This window comes from Squalius cephalus, assembly GCF_949319135.1.
Source record: "Squalius cephalus genome assembly, chromosome: 8".
Lineage (NCBI taxonomy): Eukaryota > Metazoa > Chordata > Actinopteri > Cypriniformes > Leuciscidae > Squalius > Squalius cephalus.
Window position 1 is genome coordinate 2370561 of NC_137129.1, and position 15033 is coordinate 2385593.

Below are 15033 nucleotides of genomic sequence, written 5' to 3' on the forward strand. Positions count from 1 at the left end.
TGGGGCGCCTGTAACCACGAGGAAGAGGAGGAGGAGGAGGATTACTGAGTCATTGTCTCATACTCAGTGTAGTAAAGAGCGTTCAGTCTTCATCTGCCAGCTAGGTTGCCATAGTAGGGGGTGAGGGGCTTTAATTGGAACTTGACCTTTGACCTCCTGTCTCCAAGCACAGTCTCCTGCCAACTGTTGGGTTGCGGTTTGAGAGCAGCTCTTTGTGTTTATCTCACAATAGTTGGTTGGAGTCTGAATGGGGAAAGCTGATCCAGGGTCAGAATAAACGACGGCTGCTCCGCTTCTCCTCTGATGATGAAGCTCCTCCATTAGGACAGTTCTGGACTCGGTTCTGGACTCGGTTCTAGACTCGGTTCTGGACTCTGTAGACTCAGCTCTGGACTCGGTTCTAGACTCGGTTCTGGACTCGGTGGACTCAGCTCTGGGCTCGGCTCTGGACTCGGCTCTGGACTCGGTTCTGGACTCGGTTCTGGACTCTGGTTTGTTTTTATGGAAACGAGGTTGATGCCGTGAAATACAGGCTTGTGTTTCTGATTGGAGCAGAGTTTCACAATGTCACATTCCATGTGTTGATCTATCTATCTATCTATCTATCTATCTATCTATCTATCTATCTATCTATCTATCTATCTATCTATCTATCTATCTATCTATCTATCTATCTATCTATCTATCTATCTATCTGTCTACTGTATCTATCTACTGTATCTCTCTCCCCCCTCTCTCTCTTTCTCTCTCTCTTTCTCTCTCTCTCTCTCTCTCTCTCTCTCTCTCTGTCTGTCTATTTATCTTTCTATCTATATATGTATCGTTCTATCCACCCACCCACCCATCCATCATTTATTTTGTACAGTATTTGTCAATTATTTTTACTGAAACCTGACTTCTATAAAACACAAAATTAAAGTTTTGAAAAATGTTCATGCTGCACTTTCTATATATATATATACATAAACAATCCATGTTACATCGCTACTATATTCCAAATCTTTTGAAGCCACATCTTAGCTTTATATGAGTTCAGAAAGAAAACTTTTCAGAATGAGTGTTTAATCTCTGAACATACTTTGACAGCTATGGTCATAATTCACTTTTATTTTAAGGCAATGGACATTTCTGCTAAACTTTTCTTTTTGTGTTTTATGGGGAAAAAACATACTATGGAAAACATGAGAATGCATAAATGATAACAATTCCGTGTGAACTATCCCTTTAATGCAACCAAATTCATTGTGAAAATATAGTGTAAAAGTTGATCTGCTGTCCACTAAATGTGTGTGTGTGTGTGTGTGTGCATGCGTGCGTGGGTGCGTGTGTGTGTCTGTGTGTGTGCGTGTGTGTGTGTGTTACAGGAGGCAGGGCTACTACACAAACACAGGGTCAGACCGCTTGTAAAACGATCCTCAAGCACTGAGAACATCCTCTTCGCTGGGGTCCCGCTACGCTTCACTTTCCTTTTCTCTCTCTCTCTCTCTCTCTCTCGCTCTCTCTCTCTCTCTCTCTCTCTCTCTCTCTCTCTCTCTCTCTCTCTCTCTCTCTCTCTCACACACACACACACGTACACGCACACATTCCTCTCCAGTCACTGCGAGGGGCCGGCGCAGAGCATGCTAGAAACCCAGAGCAAAGTCATTGAGTCGCACGGTCACACACACAGAGCAAACACAGAGAGAGCGCCAGGGGAGGTCTGACAGCTCCAGACCACATCTTCATGCGTTCTTCATGACTGCGTTTCACACACAGTTTCTCAAAGCTTCAGTTTTCCCCAAGAACTGTGACTATTAGAGTGTTTTGAGCAGGTGACCGGATCAATAATGACCTCCAGGCGCCGGTCCAGAGACGTGAACATCTCTCCTCGCACTGACTCCACCTGACTCCGGACTAAAGGACCCGAGCGAACCCTTGAACACACTCCTCCAGCTCCGGCCATGTGGTGTGTGTGGCGGTGTGTGTGTCTGGCAGCGCTGCTGGCTCTCTCAGACTGTGCAGGAGCCGATCAGAGACGAGGAGCAGAGGAAGGACTCAGAAGCTCCACGGGGAGAAGCAACAGCAGTCGGAAACACCACCGGATCCAACACGGACAGTGCAGTTACACCTTCATCCTCCCGGAGAACGACGCGGGAGCTTGTCGAGAGTTTAAAACGGGAACGCCGTACAACGCCAACGCTCTCCAGCGAGACGCTCCTCAAGCCGAGGACGAGTTCTCCAGCCAGAAGATCCAGCAGCTGGAGCACGTCATGGAGAACTACACACAGTGGCTGCAGAAGGTGAGGGATCGGCATCTGTGCGCGCGAGTACACTCTGATATTCATGGAGAGGAAAGAGGAGTGTGTGTTAATACAGTGTTTTTAAAGAGTAGAGCTTGGTGTGTGAAGACTCAGACTTTGGATGTGCGCGTCAGAACTAAAGCTAAAGTCTAAAGCAGCGGTGAGACGATTACAGGCACAGCTCACAGATATTCAGTGCTTACATTTTTACTTATTTTTTGAAGAAAAATTAAATAAAATAGTATGATTTTACATGTTAACCCTCAAGATTTATTACATTTTAGATAGCACTTTTAAATATAGATTCCATCTATCTATCTATCTATCTATCTATCTATCTATCTATCTATCTATCTATCTATCTATCTATCTATCTATCTATCTATCTATCTATCTATCTATCTATCTATCTATCTATCGTCTGTCTGTCTATCTGTCTATCTGTCTATCTGTCTATCTGTCTATCTGTCTGTCTGTCTGTCTGTCTATCTATCTATCTATCTATCTATCTATCTATCTATCATCTATCTATCAGTCTATCTATCGTATGTCTGTCTATCTATCTATCTATCTATCTATCTATCTATCTATCTATCTATCTATCTGTCTGTCTATCTATCTATCTATCTATCTGTCTGTCTATCTATCTATCTATCTATCTATCTATCTATCTATCTATCTATCTATCTATCTATCTATCTATCTATCTATCTATCTATCTATCTATCTATCTATCTATCTATCTATCTATCTATCATCTGTCTGTCGTTTATCATTCCATCTATTATTCCGTCAATCTGTCTATCTATTCATCTATCTATTGTTCTATCGTTCTGTCTATCGTTCTATCATTCTGTCTATCTATCTGTCTGTCTGTCTGTCTGTCTGTTTATCTATCTATCTATCTATCTATCTATCTATCTATCTATCTATCTATCTATCTATCTATCTATCTATCTATCTATCTATCTATCTATCTATCTATCTATCTATCATCTGTCTGTCTGTCGTTTTATCATTCCATCTATTGTTCCGTCAATCTGTCTATCCATCCGTCTGTCTGTCTATCGCTCTATCGTTCTGTCTATCGCTCTATCGTTCTGTGTATCTGTCGGAAGTGTTTACGAGTGTAAATCCGACATGGATCAGCGCTTCTTCCTGACGCTCAGCACTTCGGCCGCTCGATCGTCGTCTAGAGTTGTTTAGACAACAGTGAAACTTCTCAGATGTTTTCTCTGCGCTGCGCTCTTGGCCGATGTTCAGATGGCAGATTGTAAGGACGAGTTTTATGGTCACTGCACTGCGGGTTTTGCAACAAGGCAGAGAACGAGCTTTTACAATAACAGACCTGTCTTATTAAAAGCCTTACGCTGGGCACTTTAGCTGTCAGAAAGCTGATTTACATCAACACGGTCGCTGTGCTCGGGAGTGTCTCGCTCCACCGGCGTCTGGCGGCTTTCACAGATGTTCAGGTGGACTCCACACGTCGAGCTGTCAGTCTCACAGATGGTAGTCGATGCGCTGTCTCTTTAATGACCGGAAGTCGGCCGGAAGTCAGCCGGACCCCCGGGAGCGTTTGAAGGAAGAGCGAGGAGGATCTTCAAACATGGGCTAAACTTTAACTTTAACTTTAGCTGTCCTGCCAGAGAACAGAACACTGTCTAAAGCTTTCTAAAAGCGTCAGCTTGTTCAACACTCCGTAACACATGATTGAGAGGGTTTTGCTTTTGTTTTTCATAACCTTGAAGCAAAGTTGATGGGAATTGTATTTTAATGGGAACAAAAATATTTTTACACACACTAAATTACTAATGACTATATTTGATTAAAACATAATGAGTACTTTTTGTAAACAAACACATATTCATTACTTCAATGAGCTCATTGTTTCTGCCTTAAATTATTACATTGTTTAAATTAATAAATTTTTAGCTAACTCTGATTTGTATATGTACATTTCTGAAATGTATAACTTGATAACAGATAACTCTAAATTGTAATGTGGACATACAAATAAATGAACTGAATTGAATTGAATAATAATAATATTAATAATACAATAAGGTTCATTAGTTAACATTAGTTAACTACCTTAGTTAACATGAACTAAGAATGAACAATACTTCTACAGCATTTATTAATCTTAGTTAATATTAATTTCAACATTTACTAATACGTTATTAAAATCAAAGGTTGTATTTGTGAACATTAGGTGAACTAACATGAACAAACAATGAACAGCTGGATTTTTATTAACTAACATTAACAAAGATTAATAAATACTGTATTGCTCATTGTTAGTTTATGTTAGTTAATACATTAAGTAATGTTAACTAATGAACTTTACTGTAAAGTGTTACCATGATAATAACAGTAATAATCATATTTATTAAATGTCCAGAAAGCTGAGACCAAATTAATGTTATTCCATTTATTAAAATGAATATGTAAATGATTAAAAACGATAAAATTAAAACTTTTTTATCATTAGTGCTCTCAGACATTTGGACCTCACTTGTAGATTTATTTATTTATTTTAAAATAGTGTAATTTGTTTAGATAGCTGCATGCATTTGTGTAGTAATTTTATACATTCCTGTATAATAGATAAAACGCTGATGATAATTTAAATTACTTCATTATTTAATTTTTATTTCGCTATAATTATAATTATAGTTCAATTATAATGGGTTGACTAGACCGGCCAGTCAACAAATTATTAATGATAATTGCTTCTAAAGCAGAAACACCGACAGAAACAAGCAAACGTTTCTTGGCATGGCAAACTAATCTAACATTGTCTTCGTCAGTTTCATTAGACAAACAAGCTATATCTAAAACACACTCATATTTATCAATATTGGGAACTTGCGAGTGTCTGAGATTAGAATCCATCTGGTTATTTTCATAAAACAAAACGCACTTTTAAAATATGATGGATTAAATGAAGGGTGTGTGTATGTATGTATGTATGTGTGTGTATATATATATATATATAGTGTAACCTGTTTTATGCTCTGCTCATTGTTGTTGAATTGACGTGATGACTCAATGTTATGTAATGATAGATTGGGTGGCCCAGTCCTTTTTAAAACAATAATCTAGCATGATGTTTTTAAGCAGGAGTTATGGCTGCAACATGAACGGAATCATAATTGATCTAAAGCGTTCCTTCCAAACGATCAAATCCCACGTGCTTTTCTCAGCATTTCCATTCTCTTCTTCATTTTGCTGCGCCAGTCCAACTTAATTATGCTGATGGATGTAGAACAGCCCCAGATTAGTATTTCCAGACACTTATATGAATACGAAATCTCTTTTGGCTGCATTTCAGCTGAAATAATATTATGCTGCAATGGTTAAAAAACAAAAGCATGAAAGCAAGAAAAATAAAAAGCCTTTTTACCAGGACATGCATGCTATCAAAAGACGTACTTGAACATTTTAGCGTGTCAGAGTTCATAAGAAAGCCGTCTGGCAGTTCATACAGTCTGAATTCTACACCAGTGAGTAACTGGCTTATCATAAAATATAGTGAGAGGAGTATAAGCACATCTGCTAACATTAGTAATGCCACTTTTCCTCCTCACTGATGTACTTTATGCTGGAAAAAACATAGCGGCGATTAGACGATGCTAATAGATCATGGCAGAGAGAAGTTGTCTTGTTCGGTAGCTCTACTTAAGTCACATTGAAATATAACAGGACGGGTATAGAAGAAGAAAAGCTTGTAACATGGTTCATTAGTTAACATTATTTAACTAGTTAACATGAACTAAGAATGAACAATACTTCTACAGCATTTATTAATCTTAGTTAATGTTAATTTCAACATTTACTAATACAGTATTCAAATCAAAGGTTGTATTTGTGAACATTTAGCTGTCAACTAACAAAGAACAGCTGTATTTTTATGAACTAACATTAACAAACTTTAATAAATACTGTAACAAATGTATTGCTCATGGTTAGTTCATGTTAGTTAAGGCGAGATTTTCCATGCATCTGTCAATTGTGGACAGAAAACATCCAAAATGCACTTTTAACGGTATCTTTTAGAGCACTTTATCTATTTGCATCTGTAGATTACAGTATATATCTTTAAAGGCCGGTTTCTCTAAATGAGTTTTTCCTACTACATTGAGCCAGAAATCTCTTACACACACCAAACTTATTTACAGTTTTATTCTTATCTATATTATGAAGGTTTTTACAAAGGGGGGTTGTTCATATATAATTTTCCTGATTTTATACGACATTTTATTCCTAAACAAATGGCGAAAATTCGACTTTTTTTCTAGAAATGTATGCAAATTAGACAACACCTCATTTGCATATTTAAACATAACTTGTCATACATTTTTTTTTGTTGCTATTATAAATGCAATCAATCAACTGGTGAAGTATGGTGATATTTATTAGATTATTCTTTTACCCTATTCACCTGGGGTGTCTCGCCTTAATACATTAACTAATGCTAACAAATGAAACCCGATTGTAAAGTGTCACCGGAAAGCTTACTCTAGTGGATTGAGGTGCAGTTCTCCTTCAGGATAATTGTGCTCGGGGAACATGAGGATGCATTTAACATATTTCACCCGACAGAAGATGAAGTGTCTTCGCTGGTCTATCTGTCTTCATCCAGCGAGCCGTGACTGAGGAGTGCTTCTCGATCGCGCTCGAGCCTCGGCTGATGAAAGACTGCAGATAGTGAGTGTTGCTGAGGTGTGGAGGGTCTGTGTGGGGTCGATCACTCGTTTACTGAGGAATTCATCTGGGACGGGGGAAGAGCGTATCCCGATAACATTCCTGTCCAGTCAAAGGTGGCTTCTGTTTGTCCAGGGATTATCCCAGAAGCAGGCATGGATACTGTTGTGGATTGACTGTGATCTTTAATCATTTGTTACAGGAAACTAGCCTCTTGTGGACGTTGCTAGCTAATCTCAAATACTTAAACTATCAGGGGTATCATGAAGGGATGCTTTTAAGGGTATTAGCCAGTTTCTTGGATATCTAATCATTTCTCAACCTCATGTCATTCCAATCCCGTAGGACTTTCGTTCTTCTGTGAAACACAATGTTCTGGCCGTTCTTCTTCATATAATCAAAGTCAAAGGACTTTGCTTTGAAAGAAATTAATACTTTTATTCAGCAAGGATGCATTAAGTTGATCAGGAAAGACATTTATAAGGACCAAATCAGTGTCAGTGTTTCTGAACTCCTGAAACGCCTCCATTGTAGTCTTGAGTTTCTTCCGGGAACGAACACGTCACAATATTCCTCATTATAATAATTCATGCGCAGAATAAAGGGGCGGGGCCTGGTTGAGTTAGTTAGTAGTGTGTTAAACTGGTGGTTATGGTAAGGGGCGGGACATTTCCCAAACACACTCAAAGCGCTCGACCAATCACAACACACTGCTCCAGCCGACCAATCAGAGCACAGTGTGCTTTTCAGAAGGAGGGGCTTCATAGAGACAGGAAGTAAACAGAGCGTTACTGACAGACTGGGAAGAGAGGAGCCGCAACAATGGAGAATATGAGGAGAATAATCAACATTCAAGCAGGAAAGCCTGTTCTAGTAGACTTTGAAAAGGGCATAAATGACCTATTTAAAGGAATTCAGTCTGTCAGTAGGGCTCGAGGTCCGTTTTGGAAAAAGCTCAAGCTTCTGCCATGTCACATGTGCGAGTCGTCAGGGGACTGGAAGTGATGGATCTTCACACTCCGTGTTCAAAGAGAACTTTTTCCGAGCTCATGTTTCTGAGGATAGTGCGTCTTGCCAAGCAGCACTTTAGATTTAAAGCACACATTCAAACCCAGACCCTGTGAAATTCACCATTGTTCTGCTCGACCCTCGACTAGAGTAAAGCGGAGAGGTTAATCCCGACGCTCGAGAGGGTTTCCGTCACTGATGGTATTCATGAAGACTGAACCCTCACTCGGCCACACAGCGTGTCTATGAAGCCCAAGCAGGGCTGAGCTATTTTAAGGGTGACTTCCTTTGTATCAGAGTTTGTTTTGCTGATAGAAGCAGCCAAAAGCAACAAGCTGGATGAACGTTCATTTAACTGACCAAAAAGCTCTTCCTTCCTGTTTCATAGCTTTTACACGCAACCGTGCCACATTTATCTGAGCACCACAGGGAGACGTCACTGCTTCAATTTTAAAGAGGTCATATTAGACACATTTTTAAAGTCTTGATGTTGTTTTCAGGCTCTACTAGAACAGGTTTTCCGGCTTGAATGTTGATTATTCTCCTCATATTCTCCATTGTTGCGGCTCCTCTCTTCCCAGTCTGTCAGTAACGCTCTGTTTACTTCCTGTCTCTATGAAGCCCCTCCTTCTGAAAAGCACACTGTGCTCTGATTGGTCGGCTGGAGCAGTGTGTTGTGATTGGTCGAGCGCTTCGAGTGTGTTTGGGAAATGTCCCGCCCCTTACCATAACCGCCAGTTTAACACACTACTAACTAACTCAACCAGGCCCCGCCCCTTTATTCTGCGCATTAATTATTTAAATGAGGAATATTGTGAAGTGTTCGTTCCCGGAAGAAACTCAAGACTACAATGGAGGCGTTTCAGGGAGTTCAAAACACTGACACTGATATAGAGAATTATCTCGGATCTTTGCAGAGCTTTTTCAGGCTCAAACAGCAAAATTACACACTAGCGTCCTCTTTAATACCTGTGAGAGGTGAAACCACAAGTGAACACCTTAAAATGGGTGAATTAAAACCAATACATGCCGTCACCTTTTTTTTTTTTTTAAACAAATATTTTTTTCAGCAAAAAATAATTTAGTCTGTCTTGATGATCCATGCTATTTTTGAAGCAATTTTCCCCAAGCTGTATTTCATCTGGGTCATTAAGCTCACTCTGCCATGTCTGTTTGATAAAGAGCAGAGAAACTTCCTGAAATCTACACCCCGAAACTCAAACCAATACGCCACTTAACGTCTTCCTAATTTTGTAAACTCTCTCCCGCCTCACTGTAGGCAGCCTAATGTATTTATGCGCTCAGATTTCAGTCTGTGACTTTAATAAATCGTCCTCTGGTGCAGCTCGCTTTAGGATTAATGTGAATTTAATTGTCATTTTATTTACGTTAGGTGTGTTGGGCTTTTGGGGGGGAAATTCCTCAGGCTACAAGTGAATGTGTGCTGAATAAAAATTAGAATATTTTGTTGTATTTTTTGGCATTTGCGTTGCCCTGGAGTATTTTCTTTGGAAAACGCTGTTATTGTTGGCATTAAAAAATATCACTTTAATTTTTTTATTAAAATATAACTTTTGTTCAATTTGTTTTGAACCAGAAATAGACATGGACATCTTTCAAACCTGGGCTTTTTCTTTTCTCCGTACTCTGAGATTTTCTTCTTTTTAACTTTGTATGATTAACCTTGGGTCTTTTCAGTATTTGACATTAAACGTAATAACATTTTGAAATGCAAGTGTGTGATTTCAGAAATCACAAGATGTTTTTCCATATTCCAGTTAGGTTTGGCTCCTCATTAATTTTATAAATGCAATTCAACAGTTTGAATAATTGAAAATGTTCTAGAATAATCCTAAACGCATATCATATCTTAAATACACATTGATACAAAGCACATCTGTATATTTCCTTTCCTATTTTATCCACTCGTTCGTTATAATCAGAACCTTCTGACACTAATAAACCCAAGAGAGAAGTCTTCTCCGGTCCCTGTTAGCCAATATTTCAGCTTTAATAGTGTTTAAATACATCAGCTTTTCCATGAAATCAAATCAAAGCATCAGATTTGTGGATGAAAGAGTGCTATGGATGACTCTTGTGCCGAACTGCAAAACTGTTGAATAAAGAGAGGGAGATAAGTAATGAGCGTTAATGTTGCCCTCCCTGTGGGAAAGCACAGAGGACAGAGTCGAGAAAGAACGGGAAATCAAAAATGTATGTGTGTGTGTGTGTGTGTGTGTGTGTGTGTGTGTGTGTGTGTGAAGCAGAGTATTTGGATGAGTTATATTTTCTCTTATCATTCTCACATGAAGGTTTTTGTAACACTTGTGCTGTATCCGAGCCACAGGTCTTGCTTCTCCCTGCCAGAACTCGAGGAGTAGTTTGTTTTATCAGGGTTTTTTTCACTGATATTTTTTAATGATCTCCAATCTTGACGCCAATCTTGCATTATGTTCTCCATTAAAACAATATATTGGTCTGCAAGCTTAGCCGAGGTCTTCTTAAACTGTCAGATAGTTTATAGTTGTTTTCAAACCTCAAAGAGACACTTCATCTATCAATTCTGTTCTGTTCAGATTGTGCCTTAAATTTAGTTTAATCAAATTTTCTGTTCAAGTCATTTGAAAAAAAATCTTGCATACAGTAGTTGAATTTTGTATAACTTAAGTTGAAATTCATTACATTATTAAAAACATGATAAAAACACAAGCATACATGACTTATTGATCATATCATTTTGTTTTACAGTCTAAACCTGTATGGCTTTCTTCTGTGAAACACAAAAGGAGAATTGAACTTTTCATGCCCATGGGAAAATAGACTTTGAAACTGTATTTGTGGTCCATATGACTTGTTTGGATTATTTTGAAATCATACCAAATTATTGTGTTAGAAACACACTGCGATTTAAGCGATTTGCCAATAAGCTTGTCGTCCAGAGAGCTGTTAACATGACTGAATCATTTATTATATATCAACTAAAATTTCAGTCTGTTCCCGACACGCTGTAAAAAAATTGTTCTTGCTTAATATGTTGACTTGCTTTTCATTTAAAATATCTAAAAATTCTTAAATCAAGATACATTTACTGGAGAAGCAGAATTACTTAAGATATTAAGCATAGTTTTCTGGGGAAAAAAGCATCAGAAATGAAGAGCATTTGTATTTAAAACAAGAACAAATATCTGTCAGTGGAGTCAGAAATATAAAATTAATTCAAAGGAAAAACTAGATTATTTTTTTCTGACTCCACTGAAAGATATTTGTTTTTGTTTTAAGCACAACAATATTTTCAGAAAACAATACTTAATATCTCAAGTCATTTTGCTTATCTAGATGTATTTTGATTTTAGAGCGTTTACATATTTGTACTGGAAAACAAGACAAAAATACTGAGGACGAACATCATTTTTTTGCAGTGCACCACTTTTTACTTCAGTGGTGCATAAGACTATAAAACATGTCTATAAATATACAATTTTCCCCTTATTTCCACCGTGATTTTCTGTTTTTGGCATCATTTTTTATGGGGACAAAACAATGGCATAGTAATGGTCTGATAACTCATTTATTAGTTTTATCTATAAAAGTACATGCAATTGTGCATGCAGAAAAAATGCATCAAAAAAGAGAAAGCAGGCCTTTTTGAAGCTTCAGTGCGTTTGCATGGAAAAAAGCCACCAGCAGAATTCTTTAAATTTCTCTTTTTGTGTTTCACAGGAGTTTGGAACGACATAGAGGTGATTAACTGATAACAGAATTTTGGGATTGAACTAATCCTTTAAAAAATTATTTGCAGAGTATCAGCATGTTTGCAGACATTTTCTCTGTTATCATCAAGTCCTGATTTTCAATAACTGTTTTTAACGGAGGGACAAGAAACAAACGGTTGCCTCATACCTAAGCAGCATGTGGTTGGATATTATGTCTGCTTTTTTGGTTTAGTGGTTTTCAGCCACAAACGACGTGACACCCTCAGCCCCTCTGGGTCTCGTCTGAACAATGGCTAGCATCATGTCTGGGCCCCGTCTGGGCCTCGTGTCTGCCTTGTGTCTGCCTTGTGTCTGCCTTGTGTCTGGGCCTCTTGTGGGCCTCGTGTCTGGGCCTCGCGTCTGGGCCTCGTGTCTGCCTTGTGTCTGGGCCTCGTGTGGGCCTCGTGTCTGGGCCTCGCGTCTGGGCCTCGTGTCTGCCTTGTGTCTGGGCCTCGTGTGGGCCTTGTGTGGGCCTCGTGTCTGGGCCTCGCGTCTGGGCCTCGCGTCTGGGCCTCGCGTCTGGGCCTTGTGTCTGGGCCTTGTGTCTGGGCCTCGTGTGGGCCTCGTGTGGGCCTCATGTCTGCCTTGTGTCTGGGCCTCATCTGGGCCTCGTGTCTGGGCCTCGTGTGGGCCTCTCGCCTGGGCCTCTTGTCTGGGCCTCATGTCTGGGCCTCTCGTCTGGGCCTCGTCTGGGCCTCGCCTGGGCCTCGTCTGGACCTTGTGTCTGGGCTTCGTGTCAGGGCCTTGTGTCTGTCTCTTGTCTGGGCCTCTCGTCTGGGCCTCATGCCTGGGCCTCATTTCTGGGCCTCTCGTCTGGGCCTCATGCCTGGGCCTCATTTCTGGGCCTCGTCCAGCTTCTCACATTCCACCTCATACCAACCGTGTGTCTGTCAGGACGGCCTGTATATAATTGCTGAAGACGGCGATATAAAGCTGCTCACCTCCTCCCTCACTCTCATCAATCTGAAAGCAACCTGAACCAGTGGTTAATAGTAGCGGGTCAAAGATCGTTCCACATTATGCCATCAGAGGGGGAAAACAGCTATGGCCTCAAGAAGTAGAAACTCTGTGTAATTTACGTTCAATTACCCTTGTGATGGAGGCACTTTAAAGCACTAACTGCATAGGTAAGGTCTTGACTCAGAAGTTCACAGTGCATTTTAATCACCTCTTGGGATGAAATAAAAATTAGCTGGTTTCCATTCAGAGGCTGTATCCCTCAAAATCCGTGAAGGTGGAACCGAGTGTTGTCAAATGGGACAGTCTAGCATTTTCAAACAGTGTTTTTGAGATCTTTGATTTCTTTGTCTTTGATTCACTGCAATTTTAAGGAGAAAATACTCAGCAATGGTGTTGACTTATGAATTTACACATGGTTTGTTACACATACTGTAGACATATAAACTACATTAAAAGCTGGATTTTCACCACAGGGGGACTTGAATTTTAAAAGTGTAATCTGGCATTTTTGACAAGTATCACCATGCACAATGGTCTCAAGGTTTCCTTCCACATTTCCCTCCCTGTTAATGGTAAGTGAATATTGTGATAAATATTGGTAATGAATGATATGGAAAGAAATACTGTGATAATATGTTTTGCCATATTGCCCAGCCCTAGTGTAAAGCCTGTTGGGTATTTAAAAAAGATGGACAACCTTTTCAACAGGAAATATGTCAACAGGAAATGTCAAGAGAAAACTGTGCTAGTCAGGCCATTTCATGAGGTCAATAATTCAACAAAACTTAAAGTCAGTCGAGATAAAAGAATATTAAAAGCGTAGATGTCAACCATCAGACATTGGCAGGAAGCCATCTTGTTCTGCACTCCTCTTAAAATGCATGAGGAGAATGCATTACTGAGTGAAGAGTGTGTGTGCGTGTGTGTGAATGGATCTCTGGCTTGTGTCTATAAGACTGATTTTCTGTGTATCAGCGTTTTGACACAGGCATGTCATTTACAGATCTGTTCCTGTGCTCATCTCATCAAGCAACATACACAGAGACACACTAATAGCTGTTTAAGAGCATGAGGCTTGCGTGGATAGATCTGGTTTTAATCGTTTTCTCTTATACGACTTATTTATAGCCTTGTCTACCAATGCAGAAGTCTTTCTCTTACTCCCTCACACTTTCCTCCCGTCACTCTATTTTCGTATCCTTTCTTCTCCCCTCTTCCCTCCCTCTGCTCGGCCACAAAACAACTTGCACAGACACAAAAGAGGCCTCTGAATTATACAGCGTTGAATAGTGTGACAACACAATCCCATGAGCGAGGCAGCAAGTCCCCGTCTGTGCCGGGCCGTCCGTAAGAACCTGTCATCTCTGGCCTGTTTTCTCTTTTTTGATGCTTTTCTCTTTCTGCATGCACAATTATATGCACATTTATAGATAAAACTAATAAATGAGTTATCAGACCATTGATATGCCATTGTTTTGTCCCCATCAAAAATTATGCCAAAAACAGAAAATCCAGGGGGAAAGAAGGGGAAAATTGGATATTTATCAAAATGCTTATATATATATATATATATACACTGTAAAAAATTTCTAACCCTCCCAAATCAAAAATTTCAAGTGACCGATAACATCTAAATTTTTCAATTGGCCCAAGTGAAATTCTGTAAATTATAAAATTAAATATACAGATTTTCACTTGGGCCAATTGAAATTTACAGAATTTCACTTGGGCCAATTGAAAAATTTAGATGTTATCGGTCACTTGAAATTTTTGATTTGGGAGGGTTAGAAATTTTTTACAGTGTATATATATATATATATATATATATATATATATATATGCTTTTAGAATGTTATTTTTGAATACATTTTTTACTTTTTTTATATATTTTTTATTTTTAATGCATTATTTTTGAATAATATATATTACTTTTGAATAATATGTATATATATATATATATATATATATATATATATATATATACAGGGTTTGAAATGAACTTTTTCACTCACCGACCAATTTATCTTCAACATTTTTAAGTCAACAGCCATTCAGAACTTCTACTAGCAAAAAAAAAAAAAAAAAAAAAAAAAAAAATTAAATGAACCAGATGAACTACATATATATTGATTTTAATTAAATGTATATATTAATATACTATATAATACAATATAAAATATAATACAAATACATTAGTAAATAAATAAAGATAAATAAATAACTACAATTTATTTTACTTTGTTTTTTTACAGTCTTCAGAATGATCCTTTCTGCTAAAAATAAAGTCCCCCATCTTGTCTCTGTGTGATTTGGTGGGATATCTCCGA

The 15033-nt window shown here is 38.6% G+C and overlaps 1 protein-coding gene across 1 annotated transcript in view; it reads left to right on the plus strand.

Moving 5' to 3' along the window:
* Positions 1-1478: 1478 nt before the first annotated feature.
* angpt1 (angiopoietin 1) overlaps positions 1479-15033 on the plus strand; it is a 79678-nt gene continuing 66123 nt past the window's right edge. The window contains exon 1 of the mRNA XM_079878125.1: positions 1479-2279. Within this exon, the coding sequence (XP_079734251.1) occupies positions 1941-2279 (339 nt within the window). The 5' untranslated portion in view covers positions 1479-1940. The remainder of the gene's footprint in view (positions 2280-15033) is intronic.